This window comes from Halichondria panicea, chromosome 1 (assembly GCF_963675165.1).
Source record: "Halichondria panicea chromosome 1, odHalPani1.1, whole genome shotgun sequence".
Classification (NCBI taxonomy): Eukaryota; Metazoa; Porifera; class Demospongiae; order Suberitida; family Halichondriidae; genus Halichondria; species Halichondria panicea.
This window is the reverse complement of record NC_087377.1, coordinates 17,133,122-17,160,090: the sequence shown is the minus strand read 5'-3', so window position 1 is coordinate 17,160,090 and position 26,969 is coordinate 17,133,122. Positions and strand designations below refer to the sequence as shown.

The following is a 26,969-nucleotide window of genomic DNA, read 5'->3' as shown; positions in this document are numbered from 1 at the left end:
GAATTGGCAGAGATGGCTAAGATTCTGCCTCTCATTTTCACTCAAGCCATCAGAGGAGCTCGTTCCATTGTGGCAACATCCCTTCCAATTGCATGCATGACTAGTGACCAGCGAATCACTGATCATCAAACATTGCATGAACATTTGCATGATTGCTACACGGAACTATAGAGATTGTTAAAGGGAATACATAGGTATGCATGCAAGTATAGCATTTCAGCAGGAGAATGAGTCAATTAGAGTTTGGATCTTGGCAGAATGGGTTTTTTCCAGCTTTATAGCATTTCACTGTGTATGCATTCCTCCTTCGAACCATTCTGTGCAGGTAAAATAGATGGTGCTGCTTATTCATTGCACACAGAATATGCTTAAATCTACCAAGCCAGACAAATGTCTGCTCGCCAGCCTGTGTGTTTGCGTCAGGGCACTTTTCTTTGAGCCTTTGAGGAGAATATAGCGTATGGCATTCAGGGTTTACATGATTGGGAAGGTGGAACGTGTCAATTATCTTCTCGATATTGAGCCATGCCTTGTCCATTGGGGGCAGTAATGGTAAGGCTGCTCTTGCAAACTTCAGTCTATTCACATTGCACATGTTGTCATACGCTAGGTACATAGCAGTTGGCAGAAAGTGGTAGTTTGTCTGCATGTTGACTCAACGTTTGAAGCCACTTGATTAGGATGAAAAAAACTTGCATTGGTGATTCCGACCTGCACGTATATCATTATATAAAATAACGCATCCACATAATTATGTGCATGTGCAGTACATTATACTGCATGCGTGTTCTCACTTGTATAATGGTTGCCAAGCTTCTATATGGCCTCCTGCTCTCACAACAAATTGGTGTCCCCTCGACCACCTCCGGAGACGTTTTGCTTTTCCAGTAATTTTGCGACATTCTGTAGACTCTGTCATCGGTTTGGCAACATGAAGGCTCTTTGACAACAGTGATGGGTTTGTTGCTAGTAGATCATGGGTTCCTGATTATAGTATAATTATGCGCACACTATACATTAAATATTATATACCTTGAGAAATAGCTGCAGATTTTCCTATTTCAATTTCAGAAGTAGTGTTTTGTAGAACCGTGTCTATTGTTTTCTCTTCATCAAAGTTAACCGAAACATCATCTCCTATATCAGGGTGCACATAATTAGTGAGTACATGCATGCATGGTTAAAGAGTGCTAATATATAGCTTAAGTAACAATCTTTTAAGATTATCTCTAAAAAATGTTCAGCTGCCGCCGTTATTCGAATACAGTTATTGGCAGCATGCTGAATTAACCAGCTGCTTTCTCTCAGACTGAGGATAAAGTTCACATAGCAATTATAATTATATACTCAACAAAGTATATCAGCAATAATACTGGACCGGATGTGATACGGGATTAATAATTATAGTATACAAGTTCCAGTGTATATATACATGCAGTAATATTATTTTGTAGCACATCATGCATACGACTATTCAGTATAATGGTGTATAATTATTGTAATTATTTCACCATTTTGAACTTTGCAGTGCTTCAAAAAACTCCTGAGATCTGTTGGTACTGGTGGTACCTGTGACTCCAAATACTGGCAGTGATCCTGACAAAAAGCTTTTCCAGGCACTGGCGGATAGGTGCACACATCTGGCATAGATATTGATGGAATTCGGTCCACAACATACTGTGAACGATGACAATAATAATAATACTGAATGTATGTTGCAGGACTTGGATGATAATTTTTGTGCATTTACCTTCAGTCTGTGCATGCAATGTGGAAAAACAAGTTTCCAAATCCCGTCAGTAACCCACAGAGTGCCACAACCTATATTATAATGATAATAGCATATATTATTATTATTATTATGAGTAGAAAAACTTTCCTCTTTTCTTGCAAACAGCAGTGCAGTCAGTTTCACAGTGAGGGTATATACTGCATGAGCGAATTGTTTCAATCATTTCCATTGTTTCCTCTCTGTCACTGTCTCGTTTGAAGGTGAAATGACTTAGGGAAAAAGTAGGATTGGTTGCTAGTACAAGAAACCTAATTTCATTCTCAATCTCTCCATTGTAGAATGCATCTGCTGCAATCTTTTCTGTCATGGCTGAATTAACAAGAAGTAAAATTAATGCGGATGCAAGCCATGTGTATATAATTGAATTTATATATATTAATATAATTATAATTATAGCATAAAACCTTGGTCCTTGTTGAGAGAATGAGTGTCATTGTATGTTTCACTAAAACCCTGGAAGGAAACCCATGAGTGGTTCCTGCGGAGTGATAAACTTGATAGGAGCAAATGATTGCAATGACTGTTATAATATAATAATACCATATACATAGCCGAGGGGCTTAATTTTCACTGTTTTTGAGGTATAATATAGCAGTTAGGTGCAAAGATAGAAAGCGTAACCTGCATGGGAGTGATTCCGGTAAGCAGTCAACCCAAAATTCCGCGCTATATATATATATACAGTGCATTATACATAATGTACTTACGCAAGGGAGCACTGAAATTCTAGGAGAGGCCGAGTGAAGAAAACGGTGTCATAAACTTCAATTAAATTTTGCTGGCTCTGATAGTATTGAAAGCCAGAGGTTTGTTTTCTCCCCCACATCGCATAGTTATAAGTCAAACCACATGGCTGACACCTATAAGAGTGACTTTCGGCAATTTCTTCACACCAGATAATGTGAAAAGGGTGACCTGGAGAAGTTTATAAAACCAAAGTGCATATTTTATTACTTACTTCACAGTCATGATTTGAAGTCAATTGACGTTGGCATTCAAAGCAGTTACACACTGGAGGAACTAACGGAGTTGGTGATGGATGGTTAGATGTGAATGTGGCTATTAGGTGTGGACAATGAATCGTAATGAAAGAGGCTAGCAAGTGTGCATCATCCATATCTGTGACTTTTGCTATGTACTTGGATACATGGAAGGTGTTTAGTGTCTTCGGAAATCCAGAAAGCACGGAACATATCCGTGCTATCTTGTTGATACCATATCGTCCCACCAGGTACGTAGCGATATCATGCTCAGATATGTCTTTTGAAGATGCAGGCAGCTCAATAGTCTTGAACAATTCACAAGCTTCAGTAATCTTGCTTGATGACATAAGGTATGCCCTAGCCTGTTTTGATGCTTCAGTTAAATTCTTTGGCAGTTTTCTCTTCTTCTTAGCATCCATATCTCTGTAGCTATAAGTGACTGTGTATGCTATAAACTTTGATTAGCTAAACCTTGGCATGAACCGTAGCCTATATTCTAGCAGTTGCAAGATGAATCAGCATTAATTGTGATTTTTGTGGGTGAGGTGTGTCAAGGTGGTGTCCAGATCTAGTTGTGTAGAATATTCTATTCCAGTACAATAACCTACTGTAAGGCGCGCCATTGTGGTAAAGTATAAGCATTATCATTGGTGGACAAGGTGTCCAGTTACTGGTGGTTTGTGTCCTCTACTCTGCTTCCAGTGTATGGTTCCAGTACTGTAAGGCGCGCTGATTTCGTCATTGCGGTCAAATATGAGCATTATCATTGGTGGACTGAGGTGTATGACTTGCCACATACCGGAGACCTGCATGGTAAATCTAAGAGAGAAGTCTATCATGTCTTTGCTGTCAATAGTAGCTGCTATCTAGCGTCAGTGTGCCTCAGACAAGCAAGAAACAAGTGCAAGTTGACCTCTGGCAAGCATGGAGCACTCATTACCAGGTTAGTCAACTGCATGAATGTACAGCCATTTGGAATGACTTTTAGATTGTATACTGGCCTCATTACCTTGCATGCATGCCTGTCTCTGAACAGACAGCCTTTTGCCGAGATATTAGATCTATTTTGTGAAAATATTTTTCCAAAACATGTATATTAGCAGGAATTGCATGTGACAATTACATGTAATTTCCTTGGTAAAACCATATAATTATGTATACAATTATAGACTGTTTTTGTGCAGAATTCACAGAGCAAAACAATGCCATTGGCTACCTGAAAGCAGGCGACATATTTACTCCCCTGACAAACTTCACTTTCAAGTTTGTTTGCAGAGTTTCGTCACCTTTTGAAAGTGATGACAACACAGATTACAGTGGCTTCATTGTGGAGGTGAAGGCCTCTGGAACAGACGACAAGGGGTTAGTGATTGCATGCATGGTGACTATTAAATTACTATGAATTGTGTTTTACTGTTTTATAGGGTTTGTTTTCTTCCCTGGCATAAAACCCACCAAAAAGGCTTTAACATTGCTAAAGAGTTGGGCAGTGCTGTTCCCGAGAAATTGTTAATGTCTAAGCTTAAAAGCAGTCAGCTCACTGACATCTTCTGGAACAAGCTTGTGGACTTCGAAAAGTGAGATTTATCCATGTACATTATATCTAATGAAATATAATTTTAGTGACCCTGACTATTCTCGAAGAATCAGAAAAGCAATTGTTGCACTAGGAAGGCAGCCTGATAGTGAGATTATTGTTCTCAGTCCTTATGTCCATGTGAAAGAGGACGGTGAGATCATACCACTTCGAGAATGCACTTACGTATGGGTCGAGAGTGTAATCAAGAAAGAAGGAGTAGTTCCAAGCGGGGTACAGTTTTACAAGACACCCCCTACCATCCCTACTCCTGATAGGCCATTGGATGTACTGTTATGTGGCCTGCGTGAGCTGACTCAGAGCAATTTCTACTCTGCTGTCTTTGTGTTAGGTTAGTTAATATTAATGTCCATCCTATAACTGCAGCATGTGACTGCATGTTATCCATTACCTTTTTTATAGGCTCTGTGGCTTCCTCGTTGTTTTATGAGAAGCTACAAGCAACTTACGGGAGTTTTGGTGTCACAATGGTTGTGGGAGAAGTAAACCGTGGTAAAACCAAGAGTGTGGAGCTCTGTCTAGCTGCACTAGGAGTCAGACATGCTCGTTTTTCTTCCATCAGTGATGCTCTCTTACGGAAGTTGCTTCATGGTGGTATGCCGTGGTGTTTTGACGACCCTGACACGGCAGAGCAAGTTATGAAGATCCTGCTGACAGTCTTCGGTGGTAATACAACTGGTAATGCACTGTCAAGTGGCTCTTGTCGTGTGTCTCCTCTAGTAACAGCCAATGTGCACATTTTGGATGCTCTATAGCTTCAATGGACAAGAGGTATATAATCTTATAAACCTATAGTATTATACAGTTTACGTACGTAGTTGCTAATCGGCATTTAATAAAAGCTAACTATTGCATGGTTATAATTATGTAGTCAGCGCGCCTTGCTATGCAGAGCCTTCCTATAATAATTATTGCCTTAAGTTGCTACACCTGTGCTCCCCCACACTCTATATAGGGTGGTATGCAGATGAAGAATTGTAATGTTTCCTCATCACCTTGAGTACAATCTCCAGTCGACAGAGGCAATAAATGAGATTTTCTCATTGGCACCAGCAGCCGGACCAGCCGTTGTGAGGATTGGGTACAATGTGGCTTGTATGCAGCCCACAAAGCTCAAGAATATTCAAGCACACATTAAGGAGATGTTACCCAACCTTGACTCCAGAGCAGTGATTGAATACAGTCTTCTTCTGGCTTCTGCTCTGGAGGTTTGTTTCATTTTTGGAATCAGCCCATAATCATGATTGCCTGTATATGCATGCGCTGCAAAATCATGCACTTGTACTTTTTGCTATATAATTATATACATGCATACAGCATGATATATACACTTTACACATGCATTCATGTATGTGCAGATATCCGGGATGAGTGACATAGTTGATGGAGATAGTCTGATTTCTTGGTTTGACGATATACTTGTGCCGGGAATAAAGAAATTTCAGAGTTCAGTCACCAGTAACCTTGGAAATGACTTGGTGGCATATGCCAGAGCTTCATCCATTTCTGAGGTATTATAATCATGCATGCATGACGTCAATTCATGACCGTGAACTTTTATGCCGCAGTATACGTATAATTATTATTATATTTATCATATTGAAAAAACACATTTGATAGATTCTGAGAGTGATCAACCCCAAATGCTCTTATTTTATTGGTGACGAACGAAGAAAGCAAATTGGAGTTGCCGTACTACTCAAGCAATTCTTGAAAGGCTTAGACCTTAAGGAAATACCGCACGAAGAGGAAAGTGGGATTAGGAAAAAGCTTAGGAGACGTGCGAATGTGAAGACAACTGGCACCCAGTATTTTCTGGCCGAGAAGAATGAAGGAACAAAAATCACACGAGAGAATGGTGTAGGCCATTCCTGCATGATCGCTCCCCATTCAGATGTACCCCAGGAATTTTTTGACATCGTGGAGGCCAAAGTAGAAGGTAAATTATAATACATGCATGATGCAGATCTATAATTATGCATTAGCATTATTATTACCCTGTGTAATGGCCTAAATAGATCTCCATAATTATAGTATAGCTGTCTACGTACCGGCTTGCTATTTAGATTTGTATTCACTTCATGCACTTTTTATAATTATAACATGTGGCTGACACTGTCACCTGACGTGCACGAGATATGTATTGTACAAATATAGATAATAAAATGACAATCAGTGGTGACTTAAGTATAACAATACACACTTTGCATGTGTGCAGCGTGTGAGCGAGCTATATACACTTTCATGGACTGCTTGAACTGCTAATGAGTTACTACTTACTTGAAAGTTGTAGAAGGCGACAAAAACACTGTCGTTGCATATGCTGTATATAGATTCAAGATTATAATTATATGTAATTACGGTAAAAGTTGTTTTGCCGCTGTGCGATGAAGCTTAACGCAAGGGGTGAATGTTTATGCATGCATGTGCGTCTTTTTTAATTTTAAAATGACTCATGTATAAGCATTATATGTAATCAAAAAAATGTGTCTCCATATACAGAACAAGAGTTGGACTCTGTCGTCCTTACTCCACCCGACACTCCTGCACATATTATTCGCAAACAGGACGTACACCATCATACGCCTCGCCGACCAGAAGCAGGCAACTCATTCACCATTAATGATGAGCAAGCAAGTTCTCTCCGGGTAGAAGATACTCTAGATTCTGACGTCCAGTCCAAACTCATTGTTGAGCAAACGAGTCCTCTCCGGGTAAAGGATACTCTAGATTCTGACGCCCAGTCCAAACTCATTGTTGAGCAAACGAGTCCTCTCCGGGTAAAGGATACTCTAGATTCTGACGCCCAGTCCAAACTCATTGTTGAGCAAACGAGTCCTCTCCGGGTAAAGGATACTCTAGATTCTGACGCCCAGTCCAAACTCATTGTTGAGCAAACGAGTCCTCTCCGGGTAAAGGATACTCTAGATTCTGATGCCCAGTCCAAACTCATTGTTGTTAAGCAAACGAGTCCTCTAGATTCTGACGCCCAGTCCACCAAACTCATTGTTGATCAAACAAATCCTCTCCGGGTAGAGGATACTCTAGATTCTGACACCCAGTCCAAACTCATTGTGAAGCAAACCAGAGCAAAACGGTCAGCAAGAAGGAAGCGTGTACGACCACCTACAGATCCCTTGGTACAAGCTGCAAACAAACTTCAATTAAGGGTGTTTAACAATTACAGCCTTGGAGGATGATCACCAGCCCAAGTCAAAAAGAAAACGCACTAAGATTGACGAGTCGAGGTGCCATGTATGTAAAGAACCATTTATAGATGGTCAAGAAGCCAAGTGGGTGGGGTGTGACTTTTGTCCAAGGTGGTTTCATAAGAAATGTATAAAAGGGTACGTACTCAAAAGGAAATGGAAATGTTTTTTCAAGCATTGACTAATGAAACTTAATAATTCGAAATACGACTGACTATATATAATTATATATATTAATCTGTTTTGCGTTTCAGCATGCGCATGTGCATGCATTATGTTGATTTCAACTCTTTTTCTGGCAGTAAATCATTTAATCACATCATAATTATATATTCTTTATTCATGCGATTATCGATTGATCGTAATGAATATAGCAAAGTCAGTGTATTATTATATACATGTAGTGCTAATAAAATATAATTTTATCGTCGTGTATCAATAAATAACATGTATATAGGGTGAGGGTTAGGGTTAGTATAATTTATACATGCATGCATATATATACACATGCATGCATATAACGTATAAGTATACCAGTAAAATTCTCTTCTTAGTGCATGCATGTCAGTCAGTTGAACAGCTGTATAATATCTTCTTTGCGCTCCTGCATCCAATTAAACCATTGTAAGGAATTTCTCTTTATGTAAGGAACTTTCAGAACATATACACACATGTGATGCATGCACACCCATGCACATGCATGCATGCATGTATAATTATACACAATGCGGACACTAATATTTTATTTGTAAGGAATTTCTCCTTATGTAAGGAACTCTCAGGCATACACATGCACATGTGATGCACACCCACATGTGATACACAATAAAATTGGACACCATAATTTATTTGTAAGGAATTTCTCCTTATGTAAGGAACTTTCAGGCATACACACATGTGATGCACACCCACATGTGATACACAATAAAATTGGACACCATAATTTATTTGTAAGGAATTTCTCCTTATGTAAGGAACTTTCAGGCATACACACATGTGATGCACACCCACATGTGATACACAATAAAATTGGACACCATAATTTATTTGTAAGGAATTTCTCCTTATGTAAGGAACTCTCAGGCATACACACATGTGATGCACACCCACATGTGATACACAATAAAATTGGACACCATCATTTATTTGTAAGGAATTTCTCCTTATGTAAGGAACTTTTTCAGGCATACACACATGTGATGCACACCCACATGTGATACACATACATGCCTGCACATGTGATACACAATACTTGTAAGGAATTTCTCCTTATTGTAAGGAACTTTCAGGACATACACATGCATGCATGCATGCATATACAACAAAATTGCAACTATAATTATATTTGTAAGCAATTTATCCTTATGTAAGGAACTGTCAGGGACATATATATATATATAAATATATACATAATTATGTACACATGCACACCCACATGCATGCATGCATGTATGTGTGATTGGCACACATTGTAAGGAATTTATACTCATGTAAGGAACTTTTAGGACATGTATATACATGCATGTATACACAACAGACGCTGCATGTGTAAGGAATTTATCTCTACGTAAAGAATGCACATATACATGCAACCCATATAACCGCATGCACTCAACTCACAGTCTGCCATTTGTAAGGAATTTACCTTGATGTAAGGAACTTTGTGGACACACACACACACACATGCATATCTACCTATATGGTACATGTATATGGCGGGTATAATCTTCGAGTGCTAATAATTATGTTTTGTCAATGTGCATTTCATAAATTGCACCAACCCGCGAAAATATCAACCGCAAAAAGTGCCTGTTCATTATAGAGTTTACCCTTGAAAAATAATTACCCGCCAAAATTATAACATACACTGTACATAGTCTCGCAAGCCAGAGGTTATAATATAACAGGGTCTCCAAGGGTCCGCGAGATTACACTGTACACGCGCAATAACTATCACTCCAAAAGCTGAGAGGTATATAAGTAAAGATCAACAGGCCTGGTCTCGAGGCAAGGCATGGCCCGGCCACAGCTCAGCTCAGGGTATAAGTTATTTTACTTATGTCATCCCTTACCACGGAACACACACAATTCATGTGCTCTCAAATCATGCATTATATCACAACGAGACCCGCCCTCTTTCTCTGCAGAATAAACAATAGCTGTCACGTGGGATAACACATACATTGCTAAACCACGTGGCTGGTCTTTCACTTCCAGAGCTAGCTAGAGAGAAAAAGAAATTGTGCTGTCAATTTTGAAGCTCTGAGCAAGTGGTCAAACTATTTGTCTGTATTGGTGGAGGCTGAAGACATGAGTCCATGGACAGGGACTACTGAGGAACCTTCATCAAGAACATTAACAAGGTACAGTTATTCATAAATATTAAATTACAAAGCGAGAGGTCATTTCTTTTGGAGGTTGAGAAAAATTCCTGGTGTCACATATTTAGAGGGTCGCATCTAATTGGAGGTTACTCTACTATCCTCGATTATAGGATGCTTAAAATTATATTGTTTCTAGCGGCCTGGAATCGAGGCTGTGGTTTGACCTCTATTTAGGACGCGACATAAAAATATAATTGTCACACGCAGCAGTCGCTACTTTTAGAGGTCAGAAAATTACCTAAGATCGAGGGTGTCGCATATTTGGAGGGTCGCCTTAAATTGAACAAGTACGGTACTTGTGTATAATGTGTAGTTGGTTATAATGTGGACCCTAACTTTGGTCTTGTGCATGATACCCAGGTATGTACCCACACAGAGTTCACACCAAGTAACATAAAAGCAAATACTTAAAAACTGTTTTAATACAGAGATACTACACGTAGGGACAGAGCCGACCGACGTGGAGACGTTTACTATCGCTACTGAAGAGGTGGTACCCAGTTCACAGTTTGAGATAGAGATAAGTCAGAGTGATGATGGGGAGAGTGTGGAGCAGCTACAGGCCAGTGACTTGGGCCCTAACTTTGGTCTTGTGCATGATACCCAGGTAACACACACACACACACTTCACACCAAGTAACATATAAAAACTAGCACTTAAAACGCTTTTTTAAAGGTATCCTAGGACTTTTCGTTTTCGTATTATTTTCGCTTTCGTATTACATGGTTAGAATTTGCATGATGGTAACTACCTCCCAAATAACGAACACACACACACACACTTGTTGTTCCCGCCCACTCACACAGGAGGTCCACACGCTAACTAGCGATGATGGTTTGCCCTCTGACATGACCTCTGAGGATGGCTCCACCCTCAACGCTATAGGCCATGCCCTCATCCAGATGCAGCAAGGTGGACAGACCACCCCCTCATCTCAGTTCCTCATCACTAGGAGCACCTCATCTGGTTCAGAGTCTGGCCAAAAATTAATGGTGAATAAAGAAGGCCAAATTTATCAGTGTGACGATTGCTTTTTTGCCAAATCCAAAAGTTATAGTCCTCGATAAGTTATTCAAGTGCTTGTACATACTAATTACATGTAGAACCATGAGTATTATTGCTAATGTTTGATATAAAAATAAGGTTTCTTGGAAGTGGTGTTGAAAAATAGTCAGTTTTTACTATGTTGTTGTGTGTGTTGAGGTCCTCTGTATGTGATGATCCCACCATCCAGTAGTGCTGAGATACTGCATGCAATGGGTCGACCTATAGCACCCAAGATGAGCGGGATATCAACTATGGATTATCACACGGTCGACCCCATCGTTGAAATGCAGTTGTGAGTACACAGTTCATGTGATTGCCTACCTCTGCATAACATGTATGACAGTATGTTAGGGAAAGCATCATTCTTGCTACATACAGTATTACTAGAATATTTTGCTACGGGTGAAAAACCCTTGCGAATCAGCCAAATCGGCAACCCTTTGCGATCTAACTATTGCGTTCTGGCAAGGATCGTGTGTATTTACCCGAAATTAGGTTTTGCGATTTTATTGTTTAAAAATTCGCATATGCTCGTAAAACATTCTAGTAATACGGTAACTGTGAGGAGTGTTGTTATTATGGTGGTTGGTTTGCAGGTCTGGAGATATGGCCGCCAACAGGGAAGCTCAGAGGAAGGCTGCACACAATGAAGGTGATGCAAATTCAATACTGAAAGTTATAGTGTACAACAGATGTACATGTACGTACGTGGTCATAATCAGCATTTCCCACAAAGTACAGTTACGAAGCTTTAACATCAAATCTGCCACTTCTAAAACTAATAACATATTTGTTGTATGGAGGCTATCCATCCATGCTGTAAACGTCTTTTATTTATACTGTACAGTAGGTGTTCGTGTGTGTGTGTGTGTGAGGTCAAGGTTCATTCGTTTTGCCAATTGGCTCAGCTTCATTGTACATGCCCTAAGCACGATAATTACCAGTTGTTATTGTTCTTCCCATACCCAGTTGAGTCTCATCCCTACAACAACAACCATCGCTGCCTTCTGGAGCCTCTAATCCAAACACACCACTCTTAAGCTCACTCGTACAAACTCTATCCTCCATTGCGAGCACGACCACTTCTCCGTCCACTCCCTTACCGAAATCCTCCATGCTGTCACAAGCCAACAACAATGGCGGTGGTGGTGGTGGTGGTGGTCTCTCTGCCGCGGCTGCTGCTAGTCTGCTCAACACTCTGATTCTGGCTCAGAATGTGCTCACAAGCAACTCAAGTGCTGGTAGCCCCGGGCAAGATTCAATGTCTATGGAAACGGTGGACCAATCCTCTCAACAGTAGTGTACAGTATATTATAATTGTGGACTGTTTATACTGTTCTAGTTTTAACGTGTGTTTTTTAGTAATCTCCCCTTCACTTACTATAGCTACATTGTCAGTATTATTATGTATACATAGTTTTTATACATGATATTTGTGTGGAGCTCTTTGAGAAAAATATTGTAGCAAAGCCCATTTATATGTAACCACGCCCATTATAATTATGTGCAGCCTAGCCTCCATCTCAAGCCGCACTTCTCGAAAGTTGGCCTGGTAATCGACTGCTTGTGCATGAGCTAACCATTAGCTGGCATTGAGAAGAACCTTCATCAAGAACAAGGTACTTGTGTATAATGTGTAGTTATGCAGTGCAATGAGTTGACTGTGTACTATTGAATGTACAGTACAAAGAATGGGAACCTAGCATGCTTACTAGTCTGTATGTACATGCACTTGTATACAAGGTATGCTTCAATGTATGCAGTTTAGGTGTGTACAGGGAAACGTGTGTCAATTGAGAACACTAGCTCACAATATTTGTACATGACATTGTACAGTACGTGTACCAGACCCTTCATCACACTACCAGTTTGAATGTGTCCATGTGTTGTTTATCCTGGCTACAAAACACTGACTCAGGACGAGGAGGACTTTGACAAGTTCCTGGAGAGTGTCAAAGCTCAGCAGCTCTCATTCTTCACAAAAGGTATCACTTTAACTGACTCTTACGATTATTCTAGTATTCATAATGTAAGTACGTACATATTGTATACCAGTACATGTGTTGTGTGGTGTCCCTTTTATCATAGTTGAGCCATTTTGCATTTAGCCTGTATAAATTATAGCTACTGTTATCATGTGATTTTCTCACCCCTTACTAAATTCCTAAGCCCTCAAATTAACTTCCACTCAGTATGACTATGACCATGTGACTCTTTAACCCCTCAGTTCCCGAGCCCCACCCCTCACTGTCTGACTCGGAAGAGGAGATAGACTTTGGATTCTGGGAGAAGGCGTCCACCCTACCCTCGGACAAGACCCCAACCAAGGACCTGAACTTGTTATGAGACTGTTAAATATTATTTTGTCTGTTTTTGTACTATTTTCTGGCAATGTAATTATGTATGTACCACTTCATGTCATCATAATAACTATAATTATATGCGATAAAATTCTGTTGCAACTTAATTTTCTCTTACCTGCTTATAACGTGCAAATATTTAAGGCGTGGCTTCCGGTAAGCAGTCATTCCGCGAACATTGTGCAACGAAAAGAGGCCTATCCACAAAATATAAATGCCTCAAAAATTTCGCGCTATACGGTATTTAGCACTTATAGATCAACAGTTCGAATAAAAATAAACGAAATATGCGAACTTAATTAGAAAACTTTTTTCAAAAAGATAGTTAACAATGCACAACATATTACAATAACTAATTAATCGCTTATACAAAAGAATTCAACTGTTTTAACATAATTACTAAATAGTTTTGTCTTTCCTCCGGCTACAATGACCTCTCCACTAGGAAGTACTGAGCATGTGCAGTAGTATCGTGCAGTAGGCAGGTCTCCCACTTTCACCCACCTCCTGGTGTCAGGCTGGTAGAGGTGGATCGATGAACTTGGGTTGCCTCTGTCGTCCGCTCCAGCAACGGCTAATAGTGACCTCCCAATACTGAGAGGAGCTGACCACATGAGTGGTGCTTCCTGTAAGGTCTGCCAGAGAGTGGGTGTGTCCAGGTTCGAATGGGCCTTTGCAATGAGTTCATTGAGGTCGACGTGGTACACTGTCTCGGTTGTCCCAGTGTGATCCACCCCTACCATTAGGTAGAGGGTGTTTTCTATGAGAGTCGATTTCAGTCCTGATTGTGGGTTAGGTAGTGACTGAGCAATGTACCATCTTCTTGATGCCACGTCCAACACCTCCACAGAGGAGATACGTACTTTATCATCACGCCCACCAGCTACAATGATGCGGTTGTTGAAGGAGACAGCTGTTGAGGAACCACGAGCAATGTTCATTGGTGGGTACGGGTGAGTCCATTCCCCTGATTCAAACACTGCTAGTTGATTGGTTGGTTTGTTGTTTCTTAGATCCCATCCTCCCACCAGCACTAGTTGATTAGCGAGTGATGTCATAGCAAAGCACCTGGCAGTGTACTCTGGTAGTTTGGTCCATTGATCTTGCTCGAGCTTCATCACTGTACACAAGTCACGATAATTGACTGCATCACCTCCACCAACATACACCGTGTCACCGATAACAACACTCTGTACCGTGGTACCCATCTCGATTGGCATGTCTTTTCCTCTTCTCCATTTCAGAGTGAGTGAAGGTCTCAACTCTCTGGGAGGGGGACCCTGAATAATGAATGAGTGTAATTATGCCTCGAGGCGTAGCCGCACGAGGGATACGGTAAAACTGACTGTGTGTGTGTCTGTCTGTGTGTGTGTGTATTCCAGCTATAACTGCTCAACGGTTGCAATGTAACGAAAACTAACAGCTTCTATAGGCTTCTAGCCACGTTCTCTTGGATTTTGATTCGTGGATTAGCAAACTAAAGCTTCTTTCTCGAGTTATGGCTAGTTTGACTCACATTGAAGGCTGTTGCAGTCTCTTCAGAATCTTTCATAGCATCATCTGTCCACACAAACTTTCTATTCAACATATGAGTTAGCCTTGCACTAAAGCGCTAGCTTTTTGTTAGCTACAATACTCAGAAAATATATGTTAAAACAGCTAGCTAGCAGTAGCCAGAGTGTAGCCATTTGTGAAATTGATCTCTTTGGACACACCCTTTAATTATTCCTGTGGATGTAATGCGCATGCGCGCTCATTCCCATGTGTGAGAAAATAATATCCAAGATCCTCCTGGCAGAATCATCTTTGTCTTGAGGGCCTGGTAAGCCACAAAACACTACCATATAACAATATAGATAACAATATGCATGTACACAGGTCTTAGATATTATATACACTGAACTACAGATCCTGGAAGAATCAATTTTCTTCGTTCTTGAGGTCCTGGTAAGCCACATAATACAACAATAGATGCATGTAAATAAGTCTTTTCTTCTCAGTGACTTTATATAACTTTAATACTAATATAATACTCTAGCGAAAGCAAAAACATGGCGAGAGGCATTAGCACAGCGCCAGCTTGAACACTAGTTAGGATAGTGTCTACTAACAAGCGAGTGTTACTTGTAGCAATAATTGCATGCACACTAAATCACTTTCTCTAATTAGCTTAAGAGGCCACGCCCACCAGTCTAATAGAATGTACAGTACGATTATAAGAGATCAAAGCTTCTACTATAGCTCTGCAATAATATAATGGTGCATTTTGTCTCACCTGTCTCTGCTGTTGAATGATGGCGTCTCTCCTGACCAGCTCAGCATCTTTGTGCCCAATTTGTTCCCTGTGTGCCTGTACAAGGGAACGTTGGTGGAATCAAACACAGACGTGAATATCATTAGTGGAAATTCTACAACAGAACGAGAACAAACAACAATTTCTGCTAAAGGAAGTACATAATTATAGGCACACTCAAACGGATGTGTAGTTACGGCTTAACATGATTTATACAATAGCATCAATTGTTGAGGTATACTACTATTGTTGGAATCTCATCGACACACTTAGCTACATGTACGCAAACAAATATCATTATTGTAGTATAATACTAGCGTATAAGAGTGTGTGCATTTGGTGACTACTATAATACCTGTAAGAGAGCGGCCCTCTCAACTAGAGCACCCTCTCTCTGGGAAATGAGATCAGCGATCCTTGACTCTTGTTCACTGAGTTGTCTGTCCTTGTCAGCAATCACACCATCTTTGGTGGCAGCATTAGCACGGACACTATTCAATATCTATATGAAAAAAGGTTATCAACATGCTAGCTCGTTGAACAAAATAGCTTATAATAAACAAAATAAACTGGTTCTGCTGACCTGTTGCTGTCTAGCAAGTTGAGTATCTTTGTCCGCTACTTCCTCATCTTTTTGAACAAGTAGCTCATCTTTTTGTGCCAGAAGTCCATCTTTCTCAGTAAGTTGCTCATCTTTCTGTACTATTTGCTCATCTTTCCTCTCCAGTATCCTGTCCTTCTGGACCACCTCTCTCTGAGAACAGAGTACAGCATGCAGTGTCAGACCCTTGCACCCACTAGCTCACTGGACTGGACTCACCTGTAGAGCCTCTATCCTCTTCTCCTTTGCCCTGAGGGTCCTGGCAGTCTTCACTCGTGCAATGTCCAGCTGGAGCAGTCCTCCGTCCATCTCCCTCCCCACCTCCTCCAGAGACGAGAGGAGCTCAGCGGTAGTCGGTCTTCTCTCTGGGGTGTTGGCCAGACACTCCCTCACCAGACCAAACAGAGGGTGCTCACGTCCACCCGGCAGACTCCTCTCAAGGAGAGCCGTGTAGGGACCTCGACGCTCAAACTCTGAGCGAGCCAGGAGGTGGTCTGGGTTGTTGGGGTCGCTGTACGTGGGGGCAAGGAGATCTCCTGGAAACACCTAGTCCAATGACACGAGTGGAAGAACATGTGAATACTGACTATCATGATTGTTTTTATGTATGTCTGTATGTATGGAGAAAATGAGTGCACGTATATTCACAATCATACATATAAAATGCATTTGCTGAAGGTCAACAATATTAAAGGGGGATCTCCCCAACACATACAACCACACTACTTATAAGGTAATTCACTGCATAAAAGGTCACTAGGAATCTAACCTATGAATATCATTAACTACACACGTACTTGTGTGAGTGCAAACAGTTGCAGCACTCCGAAAGAGAAGACGTCCAGACTGGGTCCGTACACACTGTGGCCTCTGTCAGAGAGGGCCTCGGGCGGCATGTACACCAGTGTCCCAGGAAACCTCGTCAGAGTCCTGGCAAGTCGACCAGGCTCCAGATTCACGATACGAGAGTTACCAAAGTCTGTGATCTTGGCTCTCAGAGATGCCGTCAGCAGGACGTTCCTGGCAGTGAGGTCACGATGGACCACGGACTCACGATGCAGGTGGAGCAGCCCTCGAGCCACACAGACCAGAATGTACTGGGTGACAGAGAGGGGGATGTTGGGGGTGGACTCCAGGAGATCGTCCAGACTTGAGTCCAGCCTCTCCATGACCAGGAGGGGCAGTCGAGAGCCAGTCACGAAACACAGCCCAATGAACTGGGTGATGTTGGGGTGACGGATGCGAGCCATGAGTCGACACTCTCGGCGGTAGTTCCCAGCTAGGTTGGCCACTCCACCACGCTCGTCCGTCTCCAGGAGAACCTCGTGGATCTTCTTGGCTGCATACACCTCACCATTGATCATCACCTGTGCATGGAGGCAGTCACACTTGAATAGCTAGCAGATACACTAGAGACAGTGCACAGAAACAGAGCATGCAGTGACTGACCTCTTGAACAGAGCCATAGGAGCCAGTTCCTAGAACTCTCTCCTCTCCAAAGTGCTCCACATTCTCCAGCACAAACTCCCTCAATTCAGCATCATCTCGCAAAGAAAACATTGCTAGTATTAAAAGTTAATTAAGTTGACCCAGCTAGCTAGCTTGACAGCTACACAAGATACGCCCCTTTTCTTATTCAATCACATGCAAATAACTGCTGAATCAGCAAACCACGTGGTCATTTTGAAGCGTGGAGCAAATGGCTACTATTGTCTCAGTGTTAGGTGGAGGCTTTGTCCAGTACTATAATTTGTAGACCACAGTGACATAGCCAGGACCATGGAGAGAGACCATTGCTGAGGAGGTGGGAATGGCAAGTTCCTGGCCAATCAGATGATCCTACATGACAAAGCTGCTCGTAAAGATGCAAGTCTGATGACAAACTCAGGATGATGAGTGAGTGATAGTGTTGTTATTTAATAGCCTGATAGGATATACCTACTGCCAACATTTTCATGTTCACTGTACCCAAGTATTGTATTTGGATGGTCCGGAAAAACTGTTGTAAACTAGTAAATAGTATGTAGAGGAGCCTTCGCACGCGAGAGACTGGCAAACTGCCTATCAGTCACTCGTCTCAGCTGCAACGAGCATTGCAGCCTATCAGATTGCTCAACGTCATACATGTATTAGCCCTGTAATTGTAACCGCACTTACACTTCAGGGGATTCAGTACATTCCATAGTAGCTAAATCTCGTAGCAAAATTTAACCACATTATCTATAATGATATTCGTGTTTGGTAGTGTCATAATTATGATCCATATATTCCGCTGAGACGAGTGACTGATAAGCAGTTGGATACGCGCCAGTTTACCTTTTTAATACCCTCGAAATATACCCGCTATATACGGTAGCTTCTTTATAGTGCATAGTGTGCTTAAATCAATATGAAATTCATGCCCAAATTGTGGAAAATAAGCGTAGACAATATTTCAATAACACGCATAGTTTAGTACATGTATGTGTACGTGTATTGAGTTTGCAATTCCTCAGGGCCATGTTCAAGCTGAACCCCAATGCAAAGACGTCAAGTTCAACCTGAATGCCTAAGAGTTCAAACCTCCGAGAGCAAGCTTCTCTCCAGTGGTCACTGCCTCCTCCACACCTCTCTGGTAAATGCAATCATATTATAATTGTGAAATAGCTTTTCCAGAATTTCGAATGTCAAAATGTGCATACCCCCAGGCCATAATAATCTGTCTTTAAGCTCGTGCATGCATGAACAATCTGCCATGATGATCGTAGTATTAGCATTGTACATGTACGGGATTGATCCCCATCCAGAACTACGAAACTAGCTGGCAAAAAGGACATCTAATTATTATTGCATACTGAGAATGCATTTTCAGTTGGTTGTATAATTGTTGCTTAGCAGTGGACTTTATAAATGCTCTGTAGTACCCAAAAGGACAACTCCCCTAGAAGTGTCCTACTGGAATCAATATTAGGAGTTTTCACACTTTTTGTGTTTGGCCAGAGCCATTTGTTTATGCACAAGTCATGTTTCTGCCTGACGGGGCCTTTGGGCCGTAGCCTTGGGCCTTGTCTGGTTCTGCAAATTGTGATTATGCTTATTTATATGCGTTTGTTAATTGTTAGTTCTAATTTGTGGTTTACGTGTCTGTGTCCATGAATAACTATTTGAGCACGTCATAAAATTAATTCATAGGACAGGAATGTTGCCACCAACCAGTGTGGGGCTCTGTTTTAGTACTCCTATAAAGGCTAGAGTATTGGTTATTGTACCTGTAGAAACTGGATTATTAGCGCTTACTCGATTATAAGCCCATGCTTAACTGCAAGTTTTGATTAAGGTCATCTGTATTCTCTCATATCATAATTGAATTATTGATTTTACTAGTTACCCTCGTTTCTCTGCACACACGCAAACACACGCCCCCTCACTCACCCCTGCCACAGAGACAAGGCGACTGTCGAGTCCTCAGCCTCTACCCTACAAGAGCAAAATAATTCCGTTTTTGCTTGTTTCACCAAACTGGAGGTAAAAGTTTACGTAAGGGCTTTGAGAAGGAGCGGAAAATGAGTACAAAGAGAAGTACCTCTCGCTATTAGAGCATACTGGGTAAAGGTCCTGTAATTTACTTACTGTTATTATAACGTGTTACGTTAGGTAAGATCTTAGTATTATATTGGAGCATATTAGGTAAAGGGTCATCGTGTAGTGTTTTGTAAAACAGTCATCATAATCCTTAGTTTTGTATAATACCGTAATTATAGCGGCTCTTGGGCTATCAGAAATGCTCATGGGTTCTAATATTCACGTTTCAATGTTGGGAAACCACACCCATCAATAGCTTTATCCCAGTTTTAATGTTCACGTTAGCTGCTCTGCCCTCGAAAACCCGAAATTTTGCACCTTACCTGCTACAGTACATGCTAACACTGTATATCACTATACAACCACTTGAATGCAGATAAAGCACAATCACTCTCTTTTTTTGCCTCCCAAGAAGTTAAGTAGCTAACTGTTCTCTGTTGCACAGGATGAGTGCTGACTCGGCTTTGTTTAAGTCCAAGAGCAAGAAATCAAAGTGGCTCGACTAGTGAGTTGTGTCACGTCAGTTAGTGTGTAGAGTTGTAGTGATCGATACACCTGTACATACGTTTTCTTGCAATTGCCTACTTAATCTTGTCACTCTATAGGGGTTCTATAAATTATAGAGTACAGTAGTAGTTTCACTGTTTCACTGGAAGTATAATTATGTAGTGCAATAAAGTACGTGTCTATGATCCTACTAAAACTCTTTTCTCAAAAGTTTCAGCCTATAGTCTAGTTTTATTTTGTTACTCCCGTTACTTGCTTAGCCAGATCATACATACTATTGTACACTGCTTACTATTGTATAACACTTTGATTATTTGTGTGGGTAGGCACTTCAGTATGTAAGTACGTACATATTGTATACCAGTACATGTGTTGTGTGGTGTCCCTTTACCATAGTTGAGCCATTTTGCATTTAGCCAGTATAAATTATAGCTACTGTTATCATGTGATTTCCTCACCCCTTACTTCCTAAGCCCTCAAACTTTCACTCATGCAGTGTGACTATGACCATGTGACTCTTTAACCCCTCAGTTCCCGAGCCCCACTCCTCACTGTCTGACTCGGAAGAGGAAATAGACTTTGTATTCTGGGAGAAGGCGTCCACCCTACCCTCGGACAAGACCCCAACCAAGGACCTGAACTTGTTATGAGACTGTTAAATATTATTTTGTTTGTTTTTGTACTATTTTCTGGCAATGTAATTATGTATGTACCACTTCATGTCATCATAATAACTATAATTATATGCGATAAAATTTTGTTGCAACTCAACACGATAAAAAATATCAATATCGTTATAAACTCATCACACAATTACAATTAACAAAATAACTAATTAGCACTCCACAGTTTGAATATTGGTAAAGTGCTGAGCTTGCAATAAACTTTTTGTGCACTAATAATTATAATGGCAGTTTATGCTAAACTAAAAGCTTATGATCATGCATAGACAACAATGAACAATCAATAAAAGGTATAAGCATGGTCTAAACATAATTATACATGAATTATCTATCAATGTTCTTCCAGTGATTTCTCAGTCCAAGTTCTTGCCACACATCGACACTGCGGTGACAAAATCAGAGCATGAATAGTGATTTTCAAAATGTAATGGATTGGAAGCAATAATATGGACATTGATCTTTAATATTGCCGAGTCTCTAATATAAACTCAGCTTAGTTATGGAGATACTACCCCGCAAAGATGGCTAGTGGAAATCAACATATCGGCCAATAACTCAAGAAGTACCGTATTATGCTTGATCAGGAGCCGCGGCTACTAAATGTTTCATTTTGCTGGAAGAGGAGGCTACAATTCAAGAGGGGCCACTGTTCAAGAGCGGCGTTTATTAGCTCCAGATAATTTAGTTTGTCATCAAAAGTTGTTTTCACCTGCATAAACTTGAACTCTGCCATGAGAAAGTCTTTGTGAAGCACTAACAAGCTGCTACTCATAGCTACGTACATGTAGCTAGCTGCTAGTAATAATTTTTTTGGCTGCCACGTGCAGAAATGCTAGAGTCAAAGTTCACTGAGGCTACTATTTGAGAGCGGCTACTAAATGTTTCATTTTGCTAGCAAGGGAGGCTACTATTTGAGTGCGGCCTTTATACAAGAGCGGCCTCTGATCGAGCATATACGGTATGCTATCCCCACTTCCAATATACAGCTGAAGCAATAAAATACCATCATATACTACTACTGTGACCATTCATTTACAATAGATGCAATTCATATGTCAGTTCTTACCCCACAAAAAAAAAGAAAAAGCTAAGTGTTGTAATTTTGTGTGCTACCAGAGTGAACATGACTTCTAGCTAGTAATAATGTTTCATTTTGTACCTAGCCATGCCTCAAGACAAATTTTAGGGCTATTCATACATTTACTTACCTCTCATTTGTTTCTTTTCAAAAGCTTCTCTTGACCTCAAAACCAGTAAAATCACACCTCAAGGTTTCTATTGGTTGCAACGCGCACGGTCCCAGAGGCCTCACGTTGCAAGTATAAGCTCACGTGATCCCGTTTCCAATCCCTTCCTCTACTATCTATGATAAAAACAATGCAATAAGTTTGTGCTATTATTTTTCTGATGATTTCCTAGAATTGTGTTCCGAGCTTTCACCTTTGACCCTCAGCGAGTCCCCAACCAACTTGCCATGGTGACTATGGGACGGACTTTGACCTGGGCTTGATACTGATTTCATCTCTGTCGGGTTGTCATAGTGACTCTAGTCTGGAAACTCGGTAATAGTTTTAGAGAACTTGACTTTCGGAGCCAATCTCCTAGCGTCTCTACAGTGCGTGGGCGTGTGTGTGGGTGGGGGTAATTTATAAAGAACAGAAATAATGCTGCAACTAAAGTGACTGCTACAGTGTACACACACGATTGGTAATACACAGTGACACTAGCAAGTGTATGCAATGGCCGAGTGGTCTCCCAGTAAAGTGTAGGGATAACTCACTCTGTGTGTCTCTGGCTCCTGGAGGACCTCTCACTCTTGCTATCAGCCTAGGCACAGAAATCAAACAATGTAGGTGGCTATACTAAAGTGTATACTGTTGGCTACATTGAAACCTGTCTATACCCTACAAGTACATGCAGCCTCTATAATACAGCCAGGTTAATGGACCCCAACGTCTCCATAGCATGTGTCCCACTATAATACAGCCAGGTTAATGGACCCCAAAGTCTCCATAGCCCTCTATAATACAGCCAGGTTAATACGCCCCCAAACCTCTGCCTGGTGCATGGCCACTACCAAACAGGTATGATACAGTGCGTACGTAACTCTACTGTATTGCACACAAGCTACACACATGTACAGTGTCTCTCACCTCATCTGACTTGCTGTAGAGGTGCTGTATGATAGGAGTGAGGGGGGAGAAGGTTCGGGTCATACCACCACCACGTTTACGAACCTCTCCATTAGCATTCATACGCTGAGCTACTCACGTCATCTGCTTCCTGTGTGTGTGTGTGTGTGTGTGGGTGTGTGTGATGGGAGGGTGTGTGTGGGGGGGTGCAGTCATAGTGTGTGTGTGTGTGTGTGTGGGGGGGGGGGGCAGTCATAGTGTGTGTGGGGGGGGGGTGCAATCATAGTGTGTGTGTGTGGGGGGGGTGCAGTCATAGTGTGTGTGTGTGTGTGTGTGGGGGGGGGGTGCAGTCATAGTGTGTGCATGTGTGGGGGGGGTGCAGTCATAGTGTGTGTGTGTGTGGTGTGGGGGGTTGTGCAGTCATAGTGTGTGTGTGTGTGTGGTGTGGGGGGGGTGCAATCATAGTGTGTGTGTGTGGGGGGGGGTGCAGTCATAGTGTGTGTGTGTGTGTGGGGGGGGGGGTGCAGTCATAGTGTGTGTGTGTGGGGGGGTGCAGTCATAGTGTGTGTGTGTGTGTGGTGTGGGGGGGGGTGCAGTCATAGTGTGTGTATAGGTACACTAGTTATAATTCAAGCACGGACATGTTACAGTAGTTGAACATCTTTCAGCAGCCATAACTTAGTAACGTGACCCCAATTTCAAAAATTTGATGATTTTCAGAAAGAAATGATGTATTTCAATCCAATATTTAGATGTGGCCATAATTCAACTTTGAACCATGGGCTATTATTACATGGTATCGTGCTAAATCTGTCATCTCCCAAATATCTGGTACCATTTGAAAGGTCTTTTTCTAAGCTTTCTGGGAGAATCATAAAATTGGATCCACGGAATTCAAGTTATGGCGACTGAACGAGTCCACTAACCAATTGATTAAACGGGGGACATGTACATGTAGTACATACCTGCACATTAATTTATACTATTCACTCACTCTAACACTTCTTGGGGGGTGGCTGTTCGATAGTCAATGGTATTATGGTCCTCCCTTTATCTGCCGCCTCATGACCTCTGTCCTTTGACCCTTGCGACCTCTTCTTAGCGGCAGGATCCGGGGGTACAGGGGGACGATTGGAGGATCGTTGAGGGGTAGTGGGTGGTTCAGAGGGCGCCTTCCGCACAGGCACTTGACCCCTGCTGGGGGGAGGGGGTTGATAATTCACTTTTCGCATCATTTGATAGGATATAAAGAGAGCTGCTACAGAAAACGACAATTACCATATATGCTTGATCAGGAGCCGCGGCTACTAAATGTTTCATTTTGCTGGAAGAGGAGGCTACAATTCAAGAGAGGACACGTACTGTTCAAGAGCGGCGTTTATTAGCTCCAAAATATTTAGTTTGTCATTAAATTGTTGTTTATAAACTTGAACTCTGTCATGAGAAAGTCTTTGTGAAGCACTAACAAGCTGCTACTTGTAGCTACGTACATGTAGCTAGCTGCTATATAATTTTTTTTGGCTGCCACGTGCAGAAATGCTAGAGCCAAAGTTCACTGAGGCTACTATTTGAGAGCGGCTACTAAATGTTCATTCTGCTAGCAAGGGAGGCTACTATTTGAGTGCGTCCTTTATACAAGAGCGGCCTCTGATCGAGCATATACGGTAATACAAGAGTGCTTTTGTTTGATAAAATTGGGTCAAACGGACCACGGATAATTACTAACTTTGGGCACAAAATAATTTATGAGATACACCCACGGTTATATATACGAACACAAGGAAATAATTACGTGTGTAGAATAATCATTACAGAGTGATTGCACTTACTTCTTATTGGCTGATGGTGCAGTAGCCCCTCCCCCTCCAATGGGCGGAGTGTCCTGGTTCATGTGCAGTATTGATGCCCATGAGGCCGACGTGATGTTCCCTCATCTTAGTCAGTCTCTCCTCGTGACTAGTCAGCAGTTTAGTAATGGCAGATTCATGCTCTTTCTCTAGACTGGAGAATGCATCTCGTAACTGTCCATTCTCCTTCTGTACACTGAGGGGGTGGGTGGGTGTGGCAAGGGGGAGGGGCTTATTACAGTAACAGTGCAGACAATTGAGTGGTGTAGTTAGGTTATCAACAATTAAATATCGAATACCGTATAGCGGGTAATTTTCGTGGGGCAAAATATTTGTGGTTTTCGTGGTTGAACACTATAGCTGGACCACGAATATTTTACCCACGAATGAAGCGACCTTGACTACACTTTACCTGCAGTGACAGCAGCTACCACGAAAATATTACCCACAAAATGTAAATATTGCTCAACCCCGAAAATTACCGGCTATACGGTAGACACTAGCAGTAGCAATTCTCCCAGTGACACACTCTCATACAGACTTGCACACACACCACCATACACACACACTACACAATCACTAATTAAAGGCCCTTCACTTACATAGCGAGCTGCTCGGCCATGTGTGTCAGTTCTCTGGAGAGTGCCCAACAAGTCTCGTACATCATGAGATAGAGGACACAGATATTCTGACCTATAGCATCAGCCCAATCCACCGGCTTCTGGTTCTCCCTGTTCGTGTGGACCATGCTGTAGCCAAAGTCCATGAGCAGCTGTGTGTGGGTGGTGTGTGTGTGTGTGTGGGTGGTGTGTGTGTGGTGTGTGTGGGCATAGATTGAAAAGGAAGGGGATTGGAAACGAAAATGTTTGCGTGAAACACTCCGCGTTATAGGGTGTGGCTAAAACTACAAAGGATTAAATTTATAGTCAGCATGCTCATTACCTGTCTTGCTGCCATACAATGTGTTGTACATAGAAATGGTGAAATTGATCACTTTTAATGTTGATTATTCTAAAAAGTAAAGAGAATCTAGCTCTAAAAGGTAGACTAAGCAACGCAGCCACTATCACTAAACAAGAAGGAATAGCTCTTACTATGAAGTCGTGGGAGGTCAAGGCCCGTGGTGTGTCTAAAAGTATACTAAAGCAGTACGGTAAATATTCGCGAGCGCAAAATCATAACGCGGAGTGTTTCACCAGTTTACACAGGGCGGCCTGGTCATTTCCAATCCCCTTCCTTTTCAATCTATGGTGTGGGGTAGGGGAGTGATACAGCTAGACTTAGAAACTAAAATATCTAAAAACCAACAATATGACAGCATTATTTTCAGTTATTGTTGCTACAGTAGCTAATGCGATACACACATTTTAGACTTGAGCAAGCACTTATTACACTAACAGCACACATCCACCCACCCACTCACACATCCGCCCACCCCTATAACGCAGCGTGATGCATGAGAGTCTCTCCCCCAGTGTCCCTCACTTGGAAGGGGATCTTAGCCTCCTCCACTAACCATTGGAGACACTCCACTGAACCACCCTAGTGGAGGGGGCAATGGTAGTCAATTATTAGGAGACTGAACGTAAAATTGCAAAATAATATTCTCAATTTTCAAACACAATTAATTTTATGATAGCGGGTTATTTTCAAGGCATTAATTTTTCACAGATTGCCCAAACTAAACATTTCGAGATTTTCTATGATATACAGAAATGTCAGTGTCAAACGGACAACCAGTAACTGCCTATTAGTAAGTGTTCCCTGTACCTGTATAGCGAGCATGGCGGGTGTGGTGAATGAGTCATCTGGTATCTGCAGTGCGGAGGAGGGCAGTCCACTCTCCACTAAGAACTGTATGATGGGCAGGCGGCCATGGAGGGAAGTCTTGTGGGCCAGACTGAAGTGGTGCTCGTTACTACCGTACGTGTCCACCTCGTGACTGCTCAACATGTGATACTATGTAGGGGTA

At 41.7% G+C, this 26,969-nt stretch overlaps 4 protein-coding genes and 2 long non-coding RNA genes across 13 annotated transcripts in view; 3 read left to right on the top strand and 3 right to left on the bottom strand.

The window, feature by feature from the left end:
- LOC135352316 (serine/threonine-protein kinase TAO3-like) overlaps nucleotides 1–17,928 on the bottom strand; it is a 69,007-nt gene extending 51,079 nt beyond the window's left edge. Inside the window, exons 1-7 of one of the 3 annotated variants that reach the window (XM_064551482.1) lie at nucleotides 17,717–17,919; nucleotides 17,065–17,634; nucleotides 16,487–16,813; nucleotides 16,250–16,420; nucleotides 16,022–16,168; nucleotides 15,649–15,723; nucleotides 13,632–14,653 (exon numbers count right to left, since the gene is read on the bottom strand). In XM_064551482.1, coding sequence (XP_064407552.1) covers nucleotides 13,730–14,653; nucleotides 15,649–15,723; nucleotides 16,022–16,168; nucleotides 16,250–16,420; nucleotides 16,487–16,813; nucleotides 17,065–17,634; nucleotides 17,717–17,827 — 2,325 coding nt within the window. In that variant the 5' untranslated portion in view covers nucleotides 17,828–17,919 and the 3' untranslated portion in view covers nucleotides 13,632–13,729. Of the gene's footprint in view, nucleotides 1–13,631; nucleotides 14,654–15,648; nucleotides 15,724–16,021; nucleotides 16,169–16,249; nucleotides 16,421–16,486; nucleotides 16,814–17,064; nucleotides 17,635–17,716 lie in introns of those variants that run through there. The other 2 variants (XM_064551483.1, XM_064551484.1) reach the window with 2 other exon arrangements.
- On the bottom strand, nucleotides 102–3,281 carry LOC135352332 (uncharacterized). 3 transcript variants are annotated; one of them, XM_064551514.1, is made up of 8 exons: nucleotides 2,500–3,281; nucleotides 2,197–2,270; nucleotides 1,882–2,101; nucleotides 1,751–1,823; nucleotides 1,512–1,677; nucleotides 1,033–1,137; nucleotides 795–966; nucleotides 102–711 (listed from the first exon to the last, which is right to left on the bottom strand). In XM_064551514.1, exons 1-8 carry the CDS (start codon nucleotides 2,616–2,618, stop codon nucleotides 600–602), a joined length of 1,041 nt encoding a protein of 346 aa, XP_064407584.1. In that variant the 5' UTR covers nucleotides 2,619–3,281; the 3' UTR covers nucleotides 102–599. The 3 variants fall into 3 exon arrangements, with proteins under 3 accessions (XP_064407584.1, XP_064407583.1, XP_064407582.1); XM_064551513.1 differs by having other exon boundaries at nucleotides 103–711; nucleotides 795–984; nucleotides 1,882–2,092; XM_064551512.1 differs by having other exon boundaries at nucleotides 104–711; nucleotides 795–984.
- LOC135343043 (uncharacterized) lies at nucleotides 3,581–5,127 on the top strand. Its single transcript, XM_064539979.1, has 5 exons — nucleotides 3,581–3,718; nucleotides 3,960–4,137; nucleotides 4,200–4,352; nucleotides 4,399–4,703; nucleotides 4,775–5,127. Exons 1-5 carry the CDS (start codon nucleotides 3,700–3,702, stop codon nucleotides 5,125–5,127), a joined length of 1,008 nt encoding a protein of 335 aa, XP_064396049.1. The 5' UTR covers nucleotides 3,581–3,699.
- LOC135352360 (uncharacterized) lies at nucleotides 10,734–12,378 on the top strand. The gene is made up of 3 exons (XR_010399766.1): nucleotides 10,734–11,305; nucleotides 11,610–11,665; nucleotides 11,983–12,378. It is a non-coding gene; the product is annotated as an uncharacterized LOC135352360 (long non-coding RNA).
- Nucleotides 17,929–17,948: 20 nt separating the features above from the next.
- LOC135352363 (uncharacterized) lies at nucleotides 17,949–21,080 on the top strand. Its single transcript, XR_010399768.1, has 3 exons — nucleotides 17,949–18,163; nucleotides 18,763–18,881; nucleotides 19,690–21,080. It is a non-coding gene; the product is annotated as an uncharacterized LOC135352363 (long non-coding RNA).
- A 22-nt stretch (nucleotides 21,081–21,102) lies between these two features.
- Nucleotides 21,103–26,950, bottom strand: LOC135352340 (uncharacterized). 4 transcript variants are annotated; one of them, XM_064551538.1, is made up of 9 exons: nucleotides 26,768–26,950; nucleotides 25,600–25,769; nucleotides 24,980–25,193; nucleotides 24,145–24,347; nucleotides 23,172–23,301; nucleotides 22,799–22,845; nucleotides 22,459–22,628; nucleotides 22,227–22,381; nucleotides 21,103–21,400 (listed from the first exon to the last, which is right to left on the bottom strand). In XM_064551538.1, the coding sequence occupies exons 1-3, from the start codon at nucleotides 26,948–26,950 to the stop codon at nucleotides 24,983–24,985; spliced, it is 564 nt and encodes a 187-aa protein (XP_064407608.1). In that variant the 3' UTR covers nucleotides 21,103–21,400; nucleotides 22,227–22,381; nucleotides 22,459–22,628; nucleotides 22,799–22,845; nucleotides 23,172–23,301; nucleotides 24,145–24,347; nucleotides 24,980–24,982. The 4 variants fall into 4 exon arrangements, with proteins under 4 accessions (XP_064407608.1, XP_064407605.1, XP_064407606.1 ...); XM_064551535.1 differs by having other exon boundaries at nucleotides 22,227–22,628; XM_064551536.1 differs by having other exon boundaries at nucleotides 22,227–22,628; nucleotides 24,145–24,344.
- Nucleotides 26,951–26,969: the final 19 nt, after the last annotated feature.